The sequence below is a fragment of the Sapajus apella genome, unplaced genomic scaffold, assembly GCF_009761245.1.
Source record: "Sapajus apella isolate SASKATOON/1434 unplaced genomic scaffold, GSC_monkey_1.0 scaffold183, whole genome shotgun sequence".
In the NCBI taxonomy this organism is placed as follows: Eukaryota; Metazoa; Chordata; class Mammalia; order Primates; family Cebidae; genus Sapajus; species Sapajus apella.
The window spans coordinates 1,397,923-1,420,357 of record NW_022437123.1 but is presented as its reverse complement, the minus strand read 5'-3'; the positions used below and the strand labels follow the sequence as shown (position 1 = coordinate 1,420,357).

Sequence of the window (22,435 nt, the reverse complement as noted above, 5' to 3'; positions counted from 1 at the left end):
AGTCAATGAACCTAAGATGGTCTGAGAAAAAATAAAAGCAACTTCTCTGCACCAACTAAAGGAATAATATCTACCTCTACTACAACTATTGCTACTCTCAGTACTTCACCTCTGACACCAAGATGTATGGGATTTCTTCCCCTATAACACCTGGGTATCTTACAATTCAATTCCATTCTGACATTATCTACCTTGGGTTAGCACAAACGGCACAGGTTAAGAGCTCAGTTTCACAGACTGCCCTCACTCCCCACTTCAGATGCCAATTGCAAGTCCAGGTTGTCACATGTGCTACTGACTGACTGGCAATAAATCAGAGGTTCCCACTATCCCTTCCTCAGGTTTGGTAATTTACTAAAACAACTCACAAAATTCAGGGAAACACTTTCACTTGTGTTCACCAATTTATTACAAAGGATATAATTCAGGAACAGTCAAACAAAAGACATATAGGGCAAGATATGGAGGCTGGGCACAGAGCTTCAATGTTCCTTCTGGGTACACCACCCTCCCAGCACTCTGTGTTCACAAACTCAACTCTCTGAATGCTCTCCTTTTGGGGTTTTATGGGGGTTTCATTACATAGACATGATCAATCACAGCATTGGCAATTGGCAATTAAGTCAATTTCCAGTCCCTCTCCTCTACCGAGAGGTTGGACTAAGTTCTCAACTTCTGATCACAGGATTTGTTCTTCTGGATAGATGGGTAGAAGAGAGATACTTTTTTCTTCCTTCTACCCCAGAGCTTATAAACCTTATTTAGAGAAATTGAAATAGTCATGAAATTAACATTATAAGTAATAACTGACATTGCTAATGTTCTCTTCCTTCCCTGCCATCTTCTTCATTTCTTTGTTTTTCCAATCTTTGTGTGCCCTGACACCACAGAAGAGGCAATAGGAAAACAGTCTAAACTTTTCCTCCAAGCAGCACAATTTTAAGAACAGGAATCAGAATAAATATTTATAATCCAAATATAACACAAGCTTGATTTCTTAGAGATTAACATGTCTTCTCTTATTTAATTCTCAAAACAACCTCATGAGGCAGTGCATGGTATCAGTTCTGTATGGCAAGAACGGTAGAAGTATACATTATTTTCATAGATACTGCAGTCTCCCCACAAGAATCTGTGGTCTTCTTGGTGCTAAATTGGCTTAGGAACCAAGAAAGCTCAGTGCTCATCAACATTCTCCTAGATAGAAACATAAAGATTCTTAGTGCGCCTACTTCTAGGATGGTATTGTAAATCTGAAGAATAAAAAAGACAGCGGTTTAGCAGTTGGCTTTTTTTGCTCACCCTGAAAGGATCCTACCTGCATAGAGACGACACTGGTATCTGGGTCCTCCTTAGGAAGGCAAAGGCCAGCAAAATGCCATACATCCTCCTTCTCTGGGCTTTTACTTCATCACATATATGTATCCTTGATTAAGTAAACTGGGAATTCATAGACCATAGTGTGCATGGTGGTGGGGTGTCTCATCTCACAAATGAAGAAATTGAGTCTTAGAAAGATTTGAGATAATTCCCAAAATCACTGAACTAGTATATGGTAGAACTGAGATATGGATGAAGGACCATCAGATTCTAGAGCTGTGGACTTCTATATCCCATGGTGTCCAGAAATGTTGGTTGACCACCCCAAATCCTCTTCCATTTCTCTTCTCTCTAGTCACCCTCCGGTCAGGCATGGCCATGTGACGATTCTGGCCAGAGATTTAAGTAGGCTACAGAATTCCTGGAAACATGTTTGTTTTTCTAATAGGGATAACCCTCCCTTCCCCTTCTTCCTTCAATGTGATGATGAGAGATGAAATAACCATTATGCAACCATTAGGAAAAGCCAAAATAATCAAAGTACCTTTAGTGCTGGTGGAGTTCAATTGTTGAACTAGCAGTGCATCTGCATTACTCTGGGTTTCTCTTTGAAAGTTATGAGTTTAAGTCACAGTAACCAGGTTTCTAACTACCACCAATTGATAAGCTCATGTAATGTCTTTTGCTGTGATTATTTTGACTTATTAACATATAGTATTAATTTTCCTCTTTTTTTGTCTAAAACTGCTTCACTCATTCTTTATTTTTAGTATTTCTGAGCAAATTTTATCTAGGTGTGATCCATGTAAGAAACGTTGTTGCATTTTGTTTTTAACTAAACCACTGAGAGGATTTTATATCTTAATTTTAAATCTGACAAAAGTTTAACAGTAAGTCTATTTCAACATCAGATAAGACTCTAGTGTATGTCACATGTGAGCCATATAGTGAATATAAAACAATCTAAACAAGTTTTATGAAAGAAAAAATCAGTAGCATAGTGCTTCATGGGAAATTAGTTACCTAGTAATTTTTTCCTGGTCCAAATCCTTTGTAAACATGCAGATATCCTTGACAGACCAAAGATGTTAGCTTCATTGGGCAGTTGATAATATTAAGCTGAATAACGTGATTTAAAGGTGCTACTAACCTCCATTGGCAACTAAGGCATAGATGAAAGAAACAAAGTCAAATGATTTCCAAACAGAATGCTTTGTTATTTTGCTCAGAAATTAATGCATCAATGTTATTGACTCTCAGTGAGAGTTAGCTTTTGTGTTGGTTTTGTTATGGTTGTGAGAGAAAAAGATTTGTACTTTAAATTATACCAACTTTAAAATACCTAATACCTAATTTGCCAAAATTTGTAAAGTTCATACATTTTGATGAAAGGTTGACTAATTGGGTGTATTGTTTTATATTCTGATTGAATATGTATAAGATCTGAAGGACCTACATGTGCCAGAATTTGCCCCAAATTCCCACAAACCATTTATTATCTACTATGTGCCCAAATATTTTACATACATTTTATCAGTCTCCAACATTCTTTGTAGAGATTTGAGAAAGTACAATTTACCCACAAGAACATTCTTACATTGTTTTGTGTTGTTTCCATATTAAAGGCCACAGATGAGTGGTTACCTAAGAGTCTATTTTTTATTGAAAAGAGGTGAAGAATAATATTTTAAGCAAATACCAAATGTTTAGGTCAGTCAACTGATTTTTTTCCACACACTTCTTCCATTGTAATAAACATTCATTCCTTACCTCATAGTAGTTCTGTGAGAATTTCTTAGGATCTGCATGATCCCTGCTGGCTTAGTCAGAAGAACATTCTCACAAGGGACCAAATGCTCTCTGTTTGAACTTTGGGGAAGTCTGGTTATTTTACTGTCTTTTGGACCTAGAAGAACAGGAAGCAGAAAAAATGAGAAACTTTTTTTTACTGTACTTTAGGTTCTGGGGTACATGTGCTGATCATGCAGGATTGTTGCATAGGTACACACATGGCAAGGTGGTTTGCTGCCTCCATCCCCCCGTCACCTACATCTTGCATTTCTCCCCCTGTTATCCCTCCCTGACATCCCCACTCATCCTGTTGTCCCTCCCTTTCCCCCCCAACAGACCCCTGTGTGTGATGCTTCCCTCCCTGTGCCCATGTGTTCTCATTGTTCATTACCCCCCTATGAGCGAGAACATGCAGTGTTTGATTTTCTGTTCTTGTGTCAGTTTGCTGAGAATGATGGTTTCCAGATTCATCCATGTCCCTACAGAGGACACAAACTCATTTTTTATGGTGGCATAGTATTCCAGGGTGTATATGTGCCACATTTTCCTTGTCTAGTCTATCTAGATGGGCATTTGGTTTGGTTCAAGGTCCTTGCTATTGTGAACAGTGCCGCTATGAACATACTTGTGTATGTGTCTTTATAATAGAATGATTTATAATCCTTTGGGTATATGCCCTTTATAGTAGAATGATTTATAATCCTTTGAGAATAATCCTTTGGTATTAATCCTTTGGGTATACGCTGGGTCAAATGGAATTTCTATTTCTAGGTCCTTGCGGAATCACCATACTGTCTTCAACAATGGTTGAACTAGTTTACACTCCCACCAACAGTGTAAAAGTGTTCCTATTTCTCCACATCCTCTCCAGCATCTGTTGTCTCAAGATTTTTTAATCACCATTCCAACTGGCATGAGGTGGTAGCTCAATGTGGTTTTGATTTGCATTTCTATAATAATCAGTGATGATGAGCATTTTTTCATATGTATGTTGGCCTTATATGTGTCTTCTTTTGAAGAGTGTCTGTTCATATACTTCTCCTACTTTTGGATGGGTTTGTTTTTTTCTTGTAAATCTGTTTTAGTTCTTTGTAGATTCTGGATATTAGCCCTTTGTCAGATGGGTAGATTGCAAAACTTTTTTCCCATTCTGTTGGTTGCTGGTTCACCCTAATGATTGCTTCTTTTGCTGTACAGATGCTCTAGAGTTTAATTAGGTCCCATTTGTCTATTTTGGCTTTTGTTGTCAGTGCTTATGGTGTTTTGGTCATGAAGTCCTTGCCTATGCCTGTGTCCTGAATGGTTTTGCCTAGGTTTATCTTCTAGGGTGTTTATGATGTTAGGTCTTATGTTTAAGTCTTTAATCCATTTGGAGTTAATTTTAGTGTAAGGTGTCAGGAAGCGGTCTAGTTTCTGCTTTCTGCACACTGCTAGCCAGTTTTCCCAACACCATTTATTAAACAGGGCGTCGTTTCCCCATTGTTTGTTTTTGTCAGGTTTGTCAAAGATCAGATGGTTGTAGATGTGTGGCATTGCCTCCAGGGCCTCTGTTCTGTTCCATTGTTTTATATCTGTTTTGGTACCAGTACCATGCTGTTTTGATTACTATAGCCTTGTAGCATAGTTTGAAATCAGGTAGCATGATGTCTCCAGCTTTGTTCTTTTTGCTTAGGATTGTCTTGGCTATGCGAATTCTTTTTTGGTTCCATATGAAGTTTAAGGTGGATTTTTCCAGTTGCGTGAAGAAGGTCATCGGTAGCTTGATGGGGATAGCATTCAATCTATAAATTACTTTGGGAACTATGGCCATTTTCACGATATTGATTCTTCCTAACTATGAGGATGGAATGTTTCTCCATCTGTTTGTGTCCTCTCTTATTTCGTTGAGCAGTGGCTTGTAGTTCTCCTTGAAGAGGTAGTACGTCCTTTGTTAGTTGTATTCCTAGGTATTTTGTTCCTTTTATAGCAATTGTGAATGGGAGTTTGCTCATGATTTGGCTCTGTTAGTCTGTTATTGGTGTATAGAAATGCTTGTGATTTCTGCACACTGATTTTGTATCCTGAGACTTTGCTGAAGTTGCTTATCAGTTTCAGGAGATTTGGGGCTGAGATGATAGGGTCTTCCAAATATACAATAATGTCATCTGCAAATAGAGATCATTTGACTTCCTCATTTCCTAATTGAATACTCTTTCTTTTGTTTTCTTGCCAAATTGCTCTGGCTAGAACTTCCAATACTATATAGAATAGGAGTGATGATAGAGGGCATCCTTGCCTAGTGCCAGATTTCAAAGGGAATGCTTCCAGTTTTTGCCCATTCAGTATGATGTTGGCTGTAGATTTGTCATAAATAGCTTTTATTGTTTTGAGATAGGTTCCTTCTATACCTAGTTTGTTGAAAGTTTTTAGCATAAAGTGCTGTTCAATTTTGTAGAAGGCCTTCTCTGCATCTATTGAGATAATCATGTGGTTTTTGTCTTTGGTTCTGTTTATGAGGTAGATTATGTTTACAGACTTGTGTATGTTGAACCAGCCTGGCATCCCCAGGATAAGGCCTAGTTGATCATGATGGATAAGCTTTTTGATGTACTGTTGCAATTGCTTTGCCAGTATTTTATTGAAGATTGTTGCATCTATGTTCATCATGGATATTGGCCTGAAGTTCTCTTTTTTTGTTGAGTCTCTGCCGGGTTTTGGTATCAGGATGGTCTCATAAAATGATTTGGGAAGGATTCCTTCTTTTTGGATTGTTTGCAATAGTTTCAGAAGGAATGATACCAGCTCCTTTTTGTACATCTGGTAGAATTCAGCTGTGAACCCATCTGGACCTAGACTTTTTTTGGTTGGTAGGCTGTTAATTGCTGCCTCAACTTCAGCCCTTGTTATTGGTCTGTTCAAGGTTTCAACTTCTTCCTGGTTTAGGCTTGGGAGGATGCAAGATTCCAGGAATTTATCCATTTCTTCCAGGTTTACTGGTTTATGTGCATAGAGTTGTTTGTAGTAATCTCTGATTGTAGTTTGTATTTCTGTAGAAACAGTGGTGATATCCCCTTTATTGCTTTTTATTGCATCTATTTGATTCTTCTCCCTTTTCTTTTTTATTAATCTGGCTAGTGGTCTATTTTATTGTTTGTTTCAAAAAACCAGCTCCTGGATTTATTGATTTTTTGAAGAGTTTTTTATGTCTCTATCTCCTTCAGTTCTGCTCTTAGTTATTTCTTGTCTTATGCTAGCTTTTGAGTTTTTTTGATCTTGCTCCTCTAGCTCTTTCAATTTTGACAATAGTGTCATATCCTTGCTTCTCATGTGGGCATTTATTGCTATAAATTTCCCTCTAGACACTGCTTTAAATGTGTCCCAGAGATGCTGGTACCTTTTGTCTTCATTCTCATTGGTTGCAAAGAACATCTTTATTTCTGCCTTCATTTCATTGTTTATCCAGTGGACATTCAGGAGCCAGTTGTTCAGTTTCCATGAAGCGGTGCGGTTCTGAGTTAGTGTCTTAATTCTGAATTCTAACTTGATTGCCCTGTGGTCTGAGAGAATGTTTATGATTTCCATTCTTTTGCATTTGCTGAGGAGTGATTTACTTTCAATTATGTGGTCAATTTTAGAGTAGGTGTCATGCGGTGCTGAGAAGAATGTATATTCTGTGGATTTGGGGTAGAGATTTTTGTCGATGTCTATTAGGTCCACTTGGTTCAGACCTGAGTTCAAGTTCTGGATATCCTTGTTAATTTCTGTCTCATGGATCTAATATTGACAGTGGAGTGTTAAAGTCTACCAATATTATTGTTTGGGAGTCTAAGTCTCTTTGTAGGTCATTAAGAACTTGTTTTATGTACCTGGGTACTCCTGTATTGGTTATATATATATTTAGGATCATTAGCTCTTCTTGATGCATTGATCCTTTTACCATTATGTAATGCCCTTCTTTGTCTCTTTTTATCTTTGTTGGTTTAAAGTCCATTTTATCAGAGAGTAGGATTAAAACCGCTTTTTTTTTTTTTTTGCTCTCCATTTGATTGATAAATCATCCTCCATCTCTTTATTTTGAGCCTATGTGTGTCCTTGCACGTGAGATGGATTTCCTGCATACAGCACAGTCATGGGTCTTGACTTTTTATCCAACTTGCCAAGTCTATGTCTTTGATTGGGGCATTTAGCCCATTTACATTTAAGGTTAATATTGTTATATGTGATTTTGATCCTGCCCTTTTTTTCCCCCCATTTATTTTATTGCATTTTAGGTTTTGGGGTACATGTGAGGAACATGCAAGATTGTTGCATAGGTACACACGTGGCAGCGTGATTTGCTGCCTTCCTCCCCATCACCTACATCTGGCATCTCTCCCCTTGCTATCTCTCCCCAGGTCCCCACCCCCCACCGTCCCTCCCCTATTTACCCCCAACTGACCCCAGTGTGTAGTGCTCCCCTCCCTGTGTCCATGTGTTCTCATTGTTCAACACCTGCCTATGAGTGAGATCCTGCCCTTTTGATGCTAGCTGGATGTTTTTCCTGTTAGTTGACACATTTTTTTCATTGTGTCAGTGGTCTTCACCATTTGGTACGTTTTTGTAGTGGCTGGTACCGGTTGTTTCTTTCCTTGTTTAGTGCTTCTTTCAGGAGCTCTTGTAAGGCAGGCCTGGTGGTGAAAAAATCTCTAAACAATTGCTTGTCCATAAATGATTTTCTTTCTCATTTGCTTATGGTGCTTATTTGGCTGGATATGAAATTCTAGGTTGAAAGTCCTTTTCTGTAATGATGTTGAATATTGGCCCTCAATCTCTTCTGGCTTGTAGGGTTTCTGCCAAGAGATCAACTGTGAGACTGATGGGCTTTTCTTTGTGGGTAACTCAACCTTTTTCTCTGGCTGCCCATAGCATTTTTTCCTTCATTTCAACCCTGGTGAATCTGATGATTATGTGCTTTGGGGTTGCTCTTCTTGAGGAATATCTTTGTGGTGTTCTCTGTATTTCCTGGCTTGAATTGTGGCGTGGCTTGCTAGGTTGGGGAAGTTCTCCTGGATAATATCCTGAAGAGTGTTTTGCAGCTTGGATTCATTCTCTCTGCCACATTCAGGTACACCTGTCAAACGTAGATTAGGTCTTTTCACATAATCCCATATTTCTTGGAGACATTGTTCCTTTCTTTTCACTCTTTTTTCCTCTATTCTTGCCTTCTTGCTTTAATTCATTGAGTTGATCTTCAATCTCTGATATTCCTTCTTCTGCTTGAACAATTTGGCTATTGAAACTTGTGTATGCTGTTTGAAGTTCTTGTGCTGTGTTTTTCAGCTCCATCAAGTCGTTTACATTCTTCTCTAAGCTGTTTATTCTAGTTAGCATCTCATCTAACCTTTTTTCTTGGTTCTTAGTTTCTTTGCCTTGGGTTAGCACATGTTCTTTTAGCTCTGAGGAATTTGTTATTTCCCGCCTTCTGAAGCCTGTTTCTGTCAATTCATCAGATTCATTCTCCATCCATCTTTGATCCCGAGCTGGTGAGGAGTTGTGATCCCTTGGTGGAGGGCAGGCATTCTGGTTTGTGGTGTTTTCATCATTTTTGCACTAGTTTCTTCCCATCTTAGTGGCTTTATCTACCTGTGGTCTTGGTAGTTGTTGACTTTCAGATGTGGTCTCTGAGTGGACGTCCTTTTAGTTGATGACAAAGTTATTTTTTTCTGTTTCTTAGTTTTCCTTCTAACAGGCCCCTCTGCTGCAGGATGGCTGGAGGTCCACTCCAGACCCTGCTTACCTGGGGATCAACTGTTGGGGCTGCAGAACAGTATGGGTGGCTGCTAGTTTCTTCTTCTGTTATCTTTGTCCCAGAAGGGTACCTGCCAGATGTCAGCCTGAGCTCTCCTTTATGAGGTGTCCCTTTGGGTATATGGGGGTCAGGGAGCTGCTTAAGGAGACAGTCTGTCCCTTATAGGAGCTCAAGTACTGTGCTGGGATCTCCATTGTTCTATGCAGAGATGCTGAGCAGGTGCTTTTAAGTCTGCTGCAGTGGAACTCATAACCGCCTCTTTTCCCAGTACTCTGTCCTAGGAAGGTCAGCTTTATTTATAAGTTCCTATCATGCTGCTGCCTTTTTTCATAGATGCCCTGCCCCACATGGAGTAGTCTAGTTAGTCTGCCAGCAGAGGTGTTGCTGAGCTGCCACAGGGTCTGCCCAGCTGCTGTGTGAACTGCCTTGGTAGTGGTGGTCGCCTTTCCCCAACACTGAGCTGGACCCTCATGGGTCCAGCTGAGCTTCCTGGAAAATTCTTAATCCAGAGCATTTCAGATTGCTTGTTTTGTGGGGGTGGTACCTGCAGAGCCAGATTGCCTGGTTCCCTGTCTCTGCCCCCTCCCTTTCAGTTCAACAGGAGGCTCTGTCTCCCAGGTATTCGAGGTGCCAGCTGAAACGGCTGCCCAGATTTGTGTGACTTTCTGTGCACCAAGCTGGCAGCAGCTGAAACTGCCATGCTGAAAACATGTGGCGCTTTTTGGCTCGGGAATCTCCTGGTCTATGGGCAGTGAAAATTTGTTTGGAAATGTGGTAGGCAGTCACCTTCTTCGTTGTTCTTGCTGGTAACTGCACTCCAGAGCTGTTCCTTTCGGCCATCTTGTATTTTCCCCCTGAAAACCAATTTTTAAACAGGCGTCCTATAGCAGCTCTATTCCCTAATTGTCCTAGGAAAGCAAGTAATTATTGGGAGGTGGTTCATTTCACTGAAAAATCCCTCCATCTTAAATATTCAAAAGATGTAGGAAACAAACACATCTCCCAGAATGATCTCTGACATAGCCTTGGTTCTATGAAAGATGATTATAGGGAACAACTATAGAGAATACCTGTTAACTGCCTAATTCCATCTGAAGGCAACATTCTTAATATATTCTTCCAAGAGAAAATTTTCATATGATACAAATATTTTATTACGCATTTAACTTTTCCCAAGTGTACAGTATACACAGGTCTAGGGAAATACATTATTAGCAATGCTTTTAGGTGTCAAGGGGGAAAACTTGCTTTCAGTTTTCTACATCAAGAATAAAAAAAAAAAACTAATTACATGTTCCAGAGTTCAATCTGTAAACTCTGAATTATATCATTTACACTTATAGTGCTAGAATCTAATATTTGTGTGGTTTTCAAAACTTAATCTTCTGAGCCACGAGAATTACTGCTGCAGAAAACATTCCTTGTGGTATAAAATCACAACCACAGCCAAAAGTTATCTTGCAACCAACGTTATCTTGGCCATTTTCAGAAATCATATACAATTCAATCAAGTTATCCATTGAGCAGTTTCCCTTTTGAACCTGATCAAATATTAGGTGACTTAGATTTTGCTTTCAAACATATACTTATTTCCCCACAGAAACACAATTTCTTTCAAAATCCTGTATGCATTTAAAATAGTCATAAATACAGTAGTATTTATTTTAACCTTTACAAGTTTATAAAATAACCAAATACCTAGGACTTTGAAGACAATACAGCTTAAGCCAAATGCACCTTGTGCAAGGGAATGGAATGTCACCCTCACCAGCGGTCCAGGACTCGTGAAAGTCATTGGGTAAAGTCGTCTCCCACATAATCCACCTAGGTTAAAAAGGTAAACTCTAGTAAAAAATAAGAATGCAAATTTTAGAGCAGTTTCTATATTTTAGGCAGCGCACTTAATTTAACCCACAAGTTAGGAATTGATTCTATTCTGTAAAATGAGGAAACAGGACTCTAGAACACAAGTGACTCACCCAAAGTGACAAATTAGTGGGATGGGAAGCTAGGATCTTCACCTTGGGTCCATGTATCTGATATCCATCATAATCTACTATGTTACAGCACTTCCTGAAGTACAGTAGGTAGTAAATTATTTTATCTTTAAAATGACCGTTGTGCCCTTTTTCTCCTAGAAAAGTAACCTATTATTAAAAATATCTCACCATGAAGATCTATGATGGAAAAAATGTCTCCCTGGAAATTTATTATTTCCCTATAATCAGTCTTCTATTGATTGCTTTGAGAACCTAAGTCAAAAAGATAGAGGGGAAAATTATAATCATAATTCTAAAATGATTCAGAGGGATGATTAAGCATGTGTGGAAAGAACCTGTGAATTTCTTAGGATCAAACTCTTCTACATTAAGAATAATTCAGTGTCATTTTGTAATATTTATTTAAATGTCACCTGCTCAGAAAGGTATCTGCTGATTGTACTACATACAACTATGTGGCACCTTTATCTGAGGTACTTCTTTTCTCCTTAGTTCTTCCATCTAAGATAGCATAGATTTAACTTATTATGTATCTTTTCCCTGCTAGAATATAAGCTTGATAAGGGCAGAAAAGTTTTTTTCATTACTGGATCATCAGAACCAAGATGACTCAGTCCCTGGCCCATAGTAGGTATTTCACAAATATTTGTAGGGATGAAAGGAGGGAGTGCTTAGAGCCAAGAAAGAGAAAAGAAAAAGCATTCATTGGCATTTTAAAGTATATGGTGGTGAAATGCTATGTGAAGAATGACCTAATATTTATTTGTAGCAAATAAAAGTGAATGTAACTTAAATGAATTGCTACATTTAACAGGAAGAAAGCCTTTTACAGTAAAGAATGCTATACAACTTAAGTAAAGGATAATATTTCCATTACAGTCTTGATGTTCTGCTAGCCATAATCTGAAGGAACAGAGCAATTCCACAAGGTTCAAGCTGACTGTTTCTAAAATTAAAGAATTCTTAGGTTGGAAAATTATAGGGCTTCCTCAGTTAATCTACAATGAAGTCAAGCATGGTTTTCAATAGGTAATAATGATAAAGTCAAGTTTCCCCAGAAAATGGGTCTTATAGATGTAGTGCTATCAATGGAGAAAAAAAGACTTATTTTTTTAAAGGAGGCAGGTATAGAGTCACTTTACCATATGAAAAAATATATTTCAGCATGATTTTAAAAGTCTTTTTTAAATTAAAGGTTCTGACCTCAGAATGGAGAATGAATTTTTAAGCATGAAAGCAACAAGATAAAATTCAAAGATCAAAGACATGTATGGATAGATTTAAACAAATAAATTAAAAATTGTATATTAATATAACACAAAGGCAAATGACAATACCAAGAATAAGCATTAAAAACAAATTAATGGGCCGGGCACAGTGGCTCAAGCCTGTAATCCCAGCACTTTGGGAGGCCGAGGTGGGCGGATCACAAGGTCAAGAGATCGAGGCCATCCTGGCCAACATGGTGAAACCCCGTCTCTACCAAAAAAATACAAAAGTTAGCTGGGCTTGGTGGCGTGCACCTGTAGTCCCAGCTAATCGGGAGGCTGAGGTTGCAGTGAGACGAGATTGTGCCACTGTACTCCAGCCTGGCGCCCGGTGACAAAGTGAGGCTCTGTCTCAAAAAAATAAATAAAATTTAAAAAAGAACAAATTAATGACAAAGAAAAGCATTAAGGATAAACATAATGACAACATTAAGAATACACATTAAGAATAAATGTGATAAAGGAAAAATATCTTTGTATTATAAAGCAATAAAAAGAATACTCAAATTTTAAAAATAAAAGATAATGGCAATTTTTTTAAAAAACAAGCTGTACACAGTAACACATGCCAGGTGTTTGGGAAACTGAGCTAGGAGAATCTTTTGAGCCTAGGAATTCAAGGCCAGCCTGGGCAACCTAGGGAGACAATATCTTAAGACCAATAAAAACAAAAGCAAAAAAGAAATTATCTCCATTAATGATTACTTTTAAAGGAAAATTCCCTATTAAATTGACATATTAGTTTTTGGGCATGGTGAAAGACGATCCTAGGCACTGCTAATGGTAGTGAAAATTAAGATAGCCTTTCTGACGAGTAATTTAACGAAACTTTACACAAAAAAACTCAGCATAAATGTATGAAAAAGAAAATATTCCAAGTTCTTAGGTGTTGACCTCATTTTGAAATATAGAGAAAGGAACAGATGGCAAGCTCTCTGCTCTCACGAAGCTTTCATTTTAGGTAAATGAAGATGGTTTCACAGAGAGATCAAAACTACTGATGAAATGAAAGCCAATGTAACAGACAATGACTGTGGGAAGGAATGGAAGATGCTACTTTGGACTGAAGAGCCCTCTTTGAGGAGGTGACTATTCTCTTGTTCACTTATTTATGAAGTGTCTTCAATATGTCAGGCATGCTCTAGGCACCAGGGCTTCTTGATATAAACAGGCAAAAGTTACGGCTCTCACGAAACTCACATTCAATAGGGAAGATACAGATAAACCATAATCATGGAAAAAAATCATAATGTGTTAGATTCTAACCTTTTAACCCAGGATCCCAAACTTTTTGGCACCAGGAACCGGGTTTGTGTGAGACTATTTTTCCACAAACAGTGGGAGGGATGGTTTTGGGATGAAACTGTTCCATCTCAGATCATCAGGCATTAGATTCTCATAAGGAGCACATATCCTACATCCCTTGCATGTGCAGTTCACATTCCTATGAGAACCTAATGCTGCCACTAACAGGAGGCAAAGTTCAGGTGATAATGCTTGTCCGTTGCTCACGGGTGTCTGAATTCCTAATAGGCCATAAGTTGGTACTGGGTTGGAGACCCCAGTGTTAGAAGATAACTGCTCTAAGTAAAGGGAAATGAGAGGTATGGAAGCAGGGGTGTGATGTAACTTACATCAGTCAAGGTTGGTTTCATTAAGAAGGTAATATTCTATCAATAATTGAAGGACATGAAGCACGAGGATGAGAAAGAGCTCTTTGAAGTGCTGGAAATAGACAGACAATGGCCCTAAGGTGAGAATGAGACGTATTGGGAGCCATGAGCTGATGGAGAAGGACTCTTCCAGGGAGTGTGAATTTTATTCCAGGTGCAAGAAGACCTGGAGCAGTTTTAATCAAGGGGGATGAAGGAGGTGATCTGATTCTAGGGGGAATATGTGCCAAGCAGATAGGCTAATTAATCGTGTCACTGTGGTCTAAATTAGATTGTACAATTGTGAATGGGAGTTCATTCATGATTTGGCTGTCTGTTTGTCTGTTATTGGTGTATAGGAATGCTCGTGAAAAAAGAGCCTGGATAGCCAAGACAATCCTAAGCTAGAAGAACAAAGCTGGAGGCATAAAAACCCTAGAAGAAAACCTAGGCAATAGCATTCAGGACATAGGCATGGGCAAAGATTTCATAACTAAAATACCAAAAGCAGTGGCAACAAAAGCCAAAATAGACTGATGGGATCTAATTAAATTAAAAAGCTTCTGCACAGCAAAAGAAACTATCATCAGAGTGAATAGGCAACCTACAGAATGAGAGAAAATTTTTGCAATCTAACCATCAGACAAAGGACTAATATCCAGAATCTAAAAGGAACTTAATATAAATTTACAAGAAAAAACAACCCCATCAAAAAGTGGTTGAAGGATATGAACAGAAGACATTTATGTGAACAACGAACATGAAAAAAAGCTCATCATGATTGGTCATTAGAGAAACGCAAATCAAAACCACAACAAGATGCCATCTCATGCCAGTTAGAATGGCGATCATTAAAAAGTTAGGAAACAACAGATACTAGAGAGGATGTGGAGAAGCAGGACACTGTTGGTGAGAGTGTAAATTAGTTCAACATTGTGGAAGACAATGTGGTAATTCCTCAAGGATCTAGAACTAGAAATACCATTTGGCCCAGCAATCCCATTACTAAGTATATACCCAAAGGATTATAAATCATTCTACTATAAAGACAATGCACACATGTTTATTGCAGCACTATTTACAATAGCAAAGACTTGGACTTGGAACCAACCCAAATGTCCATTAATGATAGACTGGAAAAAGAAAGTGTGGCACATTTACACCATGGAATACTCTGAAGCCATAAAAAAGGATGAGTTCATGTCCTTTGCAGGGACATGAATGAAGCTGGAAATCATCATTCTCAGCAAACTAACACAGGAACAGAAAACAAAACACCTCATGTTCTCACTCATAAGTGGGAGTTGAACAATGAGAACATGAGGACTTTGGGAGGGATAGCATTAGGAGAAATACCTGCACATTTCGCACATGTATCCCAGAACTTAAAAGTATAATTTTTTAAAAGAAGAAAACGTTAAGGTTGCTTGCAAGGAAAAAGCATTCCTATTACATGGATCAACATCTTGGTGGCATTATTACCAAGTCAGACTCACTCCTGATCATAAGCTGCCTACATGGACAAGACTCCTAGCACCAAGTTTATATGTCAGGAAGGATTACCTGCCATCTTTCTCTTCCTGGGTTGGTCTTCAGAAATAATTAGAACTGAGTTTCGACACACAGGAGACCCCAGGAGTGACAGATACTCAATGGTAAATTTCGCTATATTGCTTGGTGAAACTCGGAGCACCCAAGAACGTTCCAGTCTTCCGCTGTAATTCAGTGGATATTGTGGAATGGGAAAAAATCCTCTGAGCTTTTCTAGCTCTGCTTCAGAGCAACAACCTGCAATTCAGAACACATAGACACCAGGCACCAACATAAACAAGGCAAAGTAAAAAACTTCTGTCATAAGACTGAAAAACCTAGGCTTGCAAGAAGAAAGTTGAGACTTTGTTTCTGTCAGTTACAAATTATTCTGTTAAAAAAATTCCATTTAATGTGCCTTATTTTCTTGAAGTAATATATTATAGGGGTAGAATTTATATCCCAATTATTTTAAATTAATTTTTAATGAATTTTTTAAGTTTCTTAGAAGATACACAGTTCCCAGCAGGTTTTCATTTCTTTCCTTCTTTGCGATGCATCTGAAGACCTGTCCTAAAAGCTTCACTAAATTAGCTGAGCTTGCTGGGGCAAATGATTACATTCATTTGAACTTGTGACTGAGGTCATGAAAAAGATCATTTGCTGGATATATTGAGATGTCTCACTTCTTCAGCTTGCTAAGTCTAAGGCCCCTTTTGGACCTTCATGACACCTGCTGCAGTTTGGATGCCAGTTTTTTCCTGACCCACTGACTCAGCAACCATCTTCTCTTACGTCCTCATCTGGGCTTCCTCCTTAACTCTCTCTTCTTCCTTATGTCTATTGCTTTGACAAAAACTTTCTGAGAAATTAAAAAGAAATATTCTATGTTCATATTTTAATGTATGTATTAGTGAATACATACATTACTATGCATGGTCTGTCCTAGAGGAATTAATACAGTAACTGAGGAGGAGGTACGTAAACATGCTTTTATTAACAGGAGAAGTGAAAAGTGGAATAAGGCAAATGAAGTGCTACAAAACTTTAGCATTCTAGTCCATTGTTTGGTTCTGTGCCATTTCTTTGTTAGTCCTCTTTTTTATATGGCTACAAGAATATAATCAGATATTTACTGTTTTGATATAATAGTAAACTAAATGATCTTTCAGTCTATAATCTTCCCTCACTATGCCCTACCATCTGGGAATGGTGTATAAAACAAAAAATCAAGTTGTTTTCCTGCTGAAAGCAACTAACATAGTCCAGCTTGCAAGATCTTTCCACCTGGCCCCAACCTGTCTTTCTAATCTTCTTAGTTTTTCTCCCTCTCTATAGGAATCCTCTGTGACAAATCTGACTGGAAATCACATAGAGCCATGAATTACCAACAAGTCAAGACTTTTTATAAATGGGAGTAACAATCTGAAGAAAGCATTGCCAAGATTCATTAATTCTCCAGTGTAAAAAGTAAGTGGCAGGAGTGGGTGGGTGTTAAATGTGGCATGGTCCTAACAATCTGTCACCTAAAATAATCATAGAATGAAAACAAAGCAAGACCCTTTCGTATATAGAACTTTCAAAGTTATTTGGCATGCGTAACTATTTCTGAACGTATATAAAGGAGAAACAATTTCTTTACATTTTAACAATGTTCTTTTTGTTTGCTTTGAGATGGACTCGCACTGTCATCCAGGCTGGAGTGCAATGGTGCGATCTCGGCTCACTGCAGCCTCTGCCTCCTGGGTTCATGTGATTCTCCTGCCTCAGCCTCCCATGTAGCTGGGCTTACAGGCACACACCACTACACTCAGCTACTTTTGTGTATTTTTAGTAGAGACAGGGTTTCACTGTATTGGCCAGACTGGTCTCAGACTCCTGACCTTGGGACCTGCCAGCCTTGGTCTCCCAAAGTGCTGGGATTACAGGCATGAACCACTGCACCCGGCCACAATGTTCATTTTCTAACAGCCTGATTGAGATCATTCAAAAAATACATTAGATGGCACTGTCATCACCATTTATGAACCCTTATCTTGGATCAGACCCTCCTTGTTCTAAGTGCATTACATGGATTAACCTATTTAGGCACTCACTGAATTCATTCATTTAACTCAGTCCATTGAAATCAATAGTTTTTAGTCCACTCTCTGTCTCAATCCCAAGTCCAGATTTACTTTTAACCTACTCTACATATCTTTTACTCTTTGACTCGTGTTGCCAGACAAATGGTCCTTCGTCCACTCATCATTCCTGGAAGGTTTTAGCAGTCATTTTCTCCAACACTTTTGTCATAGTTCTTTCTGATTTCAATCACTATACACATGATGATTCCAGCACTCAAGTTTCCAGCTCCTCAACTTTCCTCCAATGATCTTGTCTTGCACCTGACCTCAGACACTTATCCTTATGATCAGCCCTTAAACACTTGATCAATAGCAGTAACTCGAAGCCTTCTGTAATCTCAGTTTCAGGAACCATTTTCTCCAACCACAATCTTCCATCTTTTCAGCCTCCCTTAATACCCCTTCCACATTTTGGGACCATAATTTACCTATTCTACCACCTTACCTTTGTCCCAAACAAATCTCTCATCATTATTTCACTTCTTACCTATCCTAAATTCCAATGATCCATCATTTCAACCACTTCTTCACATACACTTTGAATTCCCTTGTTACCCTCACATACTGGGGAACACTCCACTTTGATTAAATCCATGCTCGACCTACTCTGTACCTCTGTGTCTCCAGAGGAAAATATACAACTAAGCTAACTGGAGGCGTTCTGTTTTCTTCTCTCAATTTATGATCATTCATCACAGGGGGCCTTTATGCTCCCCAGCAATCCTACTATATCTTTCTATTCACTATGGCATTTTCTAGAAAAACATTTCATCCTTTTTTCTCCTAAAAATCAAACTTTCTTGCACAACCCCTCCTTTCATCTGCTAAAAAAAAAAAAAAAAAAAAAGGTCAATAAACAGAAGAATAAAACACCCACGCAGGTACCCTCAAGATCCTGCCTTCCATCCATTAACCACAGATGAAATGTACTTTGCTCCTATCTAAGACCATCCCCTCCTTTTGGGCACTAGATCCCATCTTCTTTCCTCTACTCAAAGTCATCACTCTTGCAATTCTACTTTTTATCTTACATTTTCTTTCAACTCTTCCTAGTTGTTTACTATGGTTGAGTATATCGGGGAAGGGGAAAACGTGGGTAACAAAGGAAAGACTGACGATTTGGAAACCAAGAGTGCTAATAAAATAGAACTTCCAGCCAGGTGTGGTGGCTCATGCCTGTAATCTCAGCACTTTGGGAGGCCAAGGCAGGCAGATCATGAGGTCAGGAGGTGGAGGCCATCCTGGCTAACACAGTGAAACCCTGTCTCTACTAAAAATACAGAAAATTAGCCAGCGTCGTAGTGGGCATCTGTAATCCCAGCTACTCTGGAGGCTGAGGCAGGAGAATTGCTTGAACCCAGGAGACAGAAGTTGCTGTGAGCTGAGATTGCACCACTGCACTCCAGCCTGGGCAACAGAGCAGGACTCTGTCTCTAAATAAAGGAATGAATAAATAAAATAGAACTTCTATCTTTCTACAAGTCTATTACAGATTTCTAATCCTCCAATTGCTGTTAGTTTAGACTAAAAATCAAATCCTATTATCCAACAAACAGTGGGAACTGTGGAAGAATTAAGAAAAATTCTAATGCTGATGCCAGTCTTGGTCATCTTATACCCAGATTCTTTACCTAGCAAGATACTTGCATATAGAAGGACTTTGGTTCAAGTAGAAGTAAACAGCTCAGAGTTTAAAATAATTGTATAATTCTCCAATTTTCAAGCACTTGTTCACAACCACAAGACTTTTAAAAAACCTGCAACAGGTCTAGCTTTGGGTTGGAAATGATCTCCAGCAATCATAATAACTACCCCCACTTTCAGCAAAAACTACCAACCAGAAGGAAAACACAGAGATTATACGGTTCCACAAAAAATTTAGCAAAGCTACATAGATGATGCTTTTTGCCAAATTCTTGCTGAAAGTATTAATGGGATAATGTGAACATTTATTACCTGGCCAAGATGCACTGTCTGGCGAAGGTGTGGGCAGTGGCAATTGTTGTTTTAAGGTTTTGCACTTATTTGTCTGAAGTGAAGCAGGACCTGTATTTGGGGAGAACATGTTAAAAATAAAGATGAAAGCCTGAGGACAAAATATAGTTGGCATCAAAACAGCCACTACCAAAAGAAATCCAGGATTAAGGCAGCTTTGGGAAAAGTCGGTTTTACTCTAACTCTACAAATGAGAGAACTTATTTTGCAGAATCTTGCATTTTAGTGTGTTTAGTAACTAAATGAAATTCGACTCTATGGTTTTCTCTTTCATGTTAATTTATACCACACTCACTGTTCCCAAACCCACTCTAAAGAAAGAGGTATTGTTTTAGTAACATCTGAAAACAACTTACCATTGATTTTGGATTGGATCCAGTCCAAGAAGACCATCACCCTGGCAAATATACCCGGCTTCCATGGCTGGACACAGCCAGCTCCCCAGCTGACAATGCCATAGAGGACAAAGGGACCATTTTCATGTCTACATACTAGTGGTCCACCAGAGTCTCCCTGAAACACCAAGAAAACATGTTCCAGAAAACTGCTTTAATCTAAAGCTCCTGCTTTTAATTTTTAGAAGAAGAATGATTAATAATATATTTGTAATGTGTTTAATTTCTTAAAGATTTGGTCTTTGTCAATTTGCATCTTTACATAGTATGTATTCACTGTTTTGCAAAAGGAAACAAAATTTATGAACAATCAGATGGTAATTGGATTCCAGGGTGAAGAAAAAGCCTAACTCACAAAATGAGAAAACAATTACTAAGTCTTCCCAGCCCCATCAGAAGGACATAGTCTTTAAATGATATCAATTAGTAAAACTGTAATATTTAAGATTTCAAGCTACATCTTTTTAAAATAAAAATTTACTTAGAAAACTGCACAGTGCTCAAATGAATTCAACACAAGAAATGGACTTTCTTTTTTTTTCTTTTTGAAAGTTGGGTTAGGATCATTGGGTGATAAACTCTATAGGTAATGTTTTCCCTATCACTGGTCACTCTTGACACAATCTATTCAGATCGAAGTGTAGAGTTACGACATACAGAGAAAGTAGGGTGTTGATGGTGAGGTGAAAAAAACTTAGACGTTGATTTATATCTATTAAAAGATATTCATGGCTTGGTGAGTTGGCTCACCCTTGTAATCCCAGCACTTTGGGAGGCTGAGGTGGGTGGATCATGAGGTCAGTAGTTTGAGATCAGCCTGACCAACATGGTGAAACCCCATCTCTACTAAAAGTACAAAAATTAGTCAGGCATGGTGGTGCACCTGTCCAGCTGCTCAGGAGGTGGAGGCAGGAGAATCACTTGAACCTGGGAGGTGGAAGTTGTGGTAAGTTGAAATGACACCACTGCACTACAGCCTGAGTGACAGAGCAAAACTCTCTCTCAAAAAAAGTATTTTAATTCTAGTATTACAATTTTATTTTTGCTTACTTGCAGATTCCAAAGTTACACAATATCAAAAAATTTAAAGGCCAAGCTAATTTAACTTCCTGGGATATTAGATGTGAAAAATTTTAATTAGAGAAATAAGTGATCTGTCCTATTTCACACACACAGGTAGTAGTAGCAGTAAAATCTGAGCCCATGTCACCTGCTAAAATTCAGTGTTCTTTCCTTTCCACCAAACTGATAAATGTTTATTAATGGAACTACCTTAAACAAGGCTAGTAGTTAGCTTATACAATTACTGAATTCAAGGAAAGACACATAGAAATTTAACTTACAGTTAATTATTTTTATGGTCTTAGATACGGCTGCTTTGGTCATGATTAAACACATTTCAAAAGGTAAAATGCCACCCAAAAGCACCAAGAAGTTCATGTAGATGGAAGTGTCTCTCTTTAATATTCCTCTCAATATTTGCATTGTTTAAATGGACAAATTATAAGCAGAAAGAAATTTTGAAGAAAACAGTGGTATTGTTATTAAGGGAACCAAACTATGTACATCACACATAGTCATCTATTAATTAGCACTAACATCTACATGTCTCTTCAGGTTCAATGTGAAAATCAATGGCAGCACAATAGGTGCCCTTGTTAATGTCTATTACTATTTACAACATGTGCCCATTTGACGGTAAGCACTGCATCTTATTCAACTTTGTATCCCAGGAAACCTACCACAATACGCAGCCCATAATACATGCTAAGTAAAGGTTTGCTTAATTTACAGTGAAATTTTATAAACTATATGCATCAAAGCAAGCCTTAATACATGGGATTTTCATTTTTTTTTAGAGTAGGCTTTCCAATTTTTAATCAGGTCTTTTGTAGGAAGTGAATGGACACAAATGTATTTAGGACCAAACTAAGTCCTTTGTCTTCTTATAAGATAAATTATGTTGATGGAACACATTTGAAACATCTATTTTATATAAAGAATTTAACAGAAGAAACCTTAAGTTGGGAAAAAAACACATTACTGTATTTCCTTTTTCCCAACTTAAGGTTTCTTCTGTTAAATTCTGTAATGTAGAACAATTATCATTTCTTCTGGGCCTAATTTTTTCACATAATGATTATACTTAAGACCCCCTTCCAGTTGGACAATTGTCTGATATATCTAGGCAAGTGTTTTGTTTTTTTAAAATCATTGATTTTTTTCAGTACCAACATATAGCCAATACATAATTTTTCAGGCAATTACAAACATTCCATATTACAGGAAACCTGTCTAGTTTATCTCTTTTTGCTTATCATATGGTGTAGCCCATGGTAAATATTCAGCAAACAAATGAACATTCTTTATTAAAAAATTATTCAATGCTGTGAGCCAGACATACCAAGTAAGACAGAGTATAAGCAAATAAGATGGTAACAGTAGCTATAAAGGAAATACTCAGAGTGAATGTAGAGAATAAAGGTAGGTATATATTTGTCTTACATGTGCATGTATGTGTATGCAGTTTCAATAACAGTTGAGCTATACATAAAGGATGACAAGGAGCCAGCTTTCCAAAAACCTGGATG

General features: G+C 38.1%; 1 protein-coding gene across 1 annotated transcript in view; it reads right to left on the bottom strand.

The window, feature by feature from the left end:
* Positions 1-391: 391 nt before the first annotated feature.
* OVCH1 (ovochymase 1) overlaps positions 392-22,435 on the bottom strand; it is an 89,658-nt gene continuing 67,614 nt past the window's right edge. Inside the window, exons 17-22 of the mRNA XM_032268574.1 lie at positions 19,806-19,962; positions 19,411-19,500; positions 15,362-15,586; positions 10,577-10,702; positions 3,091-3,226; positions 392-2,482 (exon numbers count right to left, since the gene is read on the bottom strand). Of these exons, the coding sequence (XP_032124465.1) occupies positions 2,344-2,482; positions 3,091-3,226; positions 10,577-10,702; positions 15,362-15,586; positions 19,411-19,500; positions 19,806-19,962 (873 nt within the window). The 3' untranslated portion in view covers positions 392-2,343. The remainder of the gene's footprint in view (positions 2,483-3,090; positions 3,227-10,576; positions 10,703-15,361; positions 15,587-19,410; positions 19,501-19,805; positions 19,963-22,435) is intronic.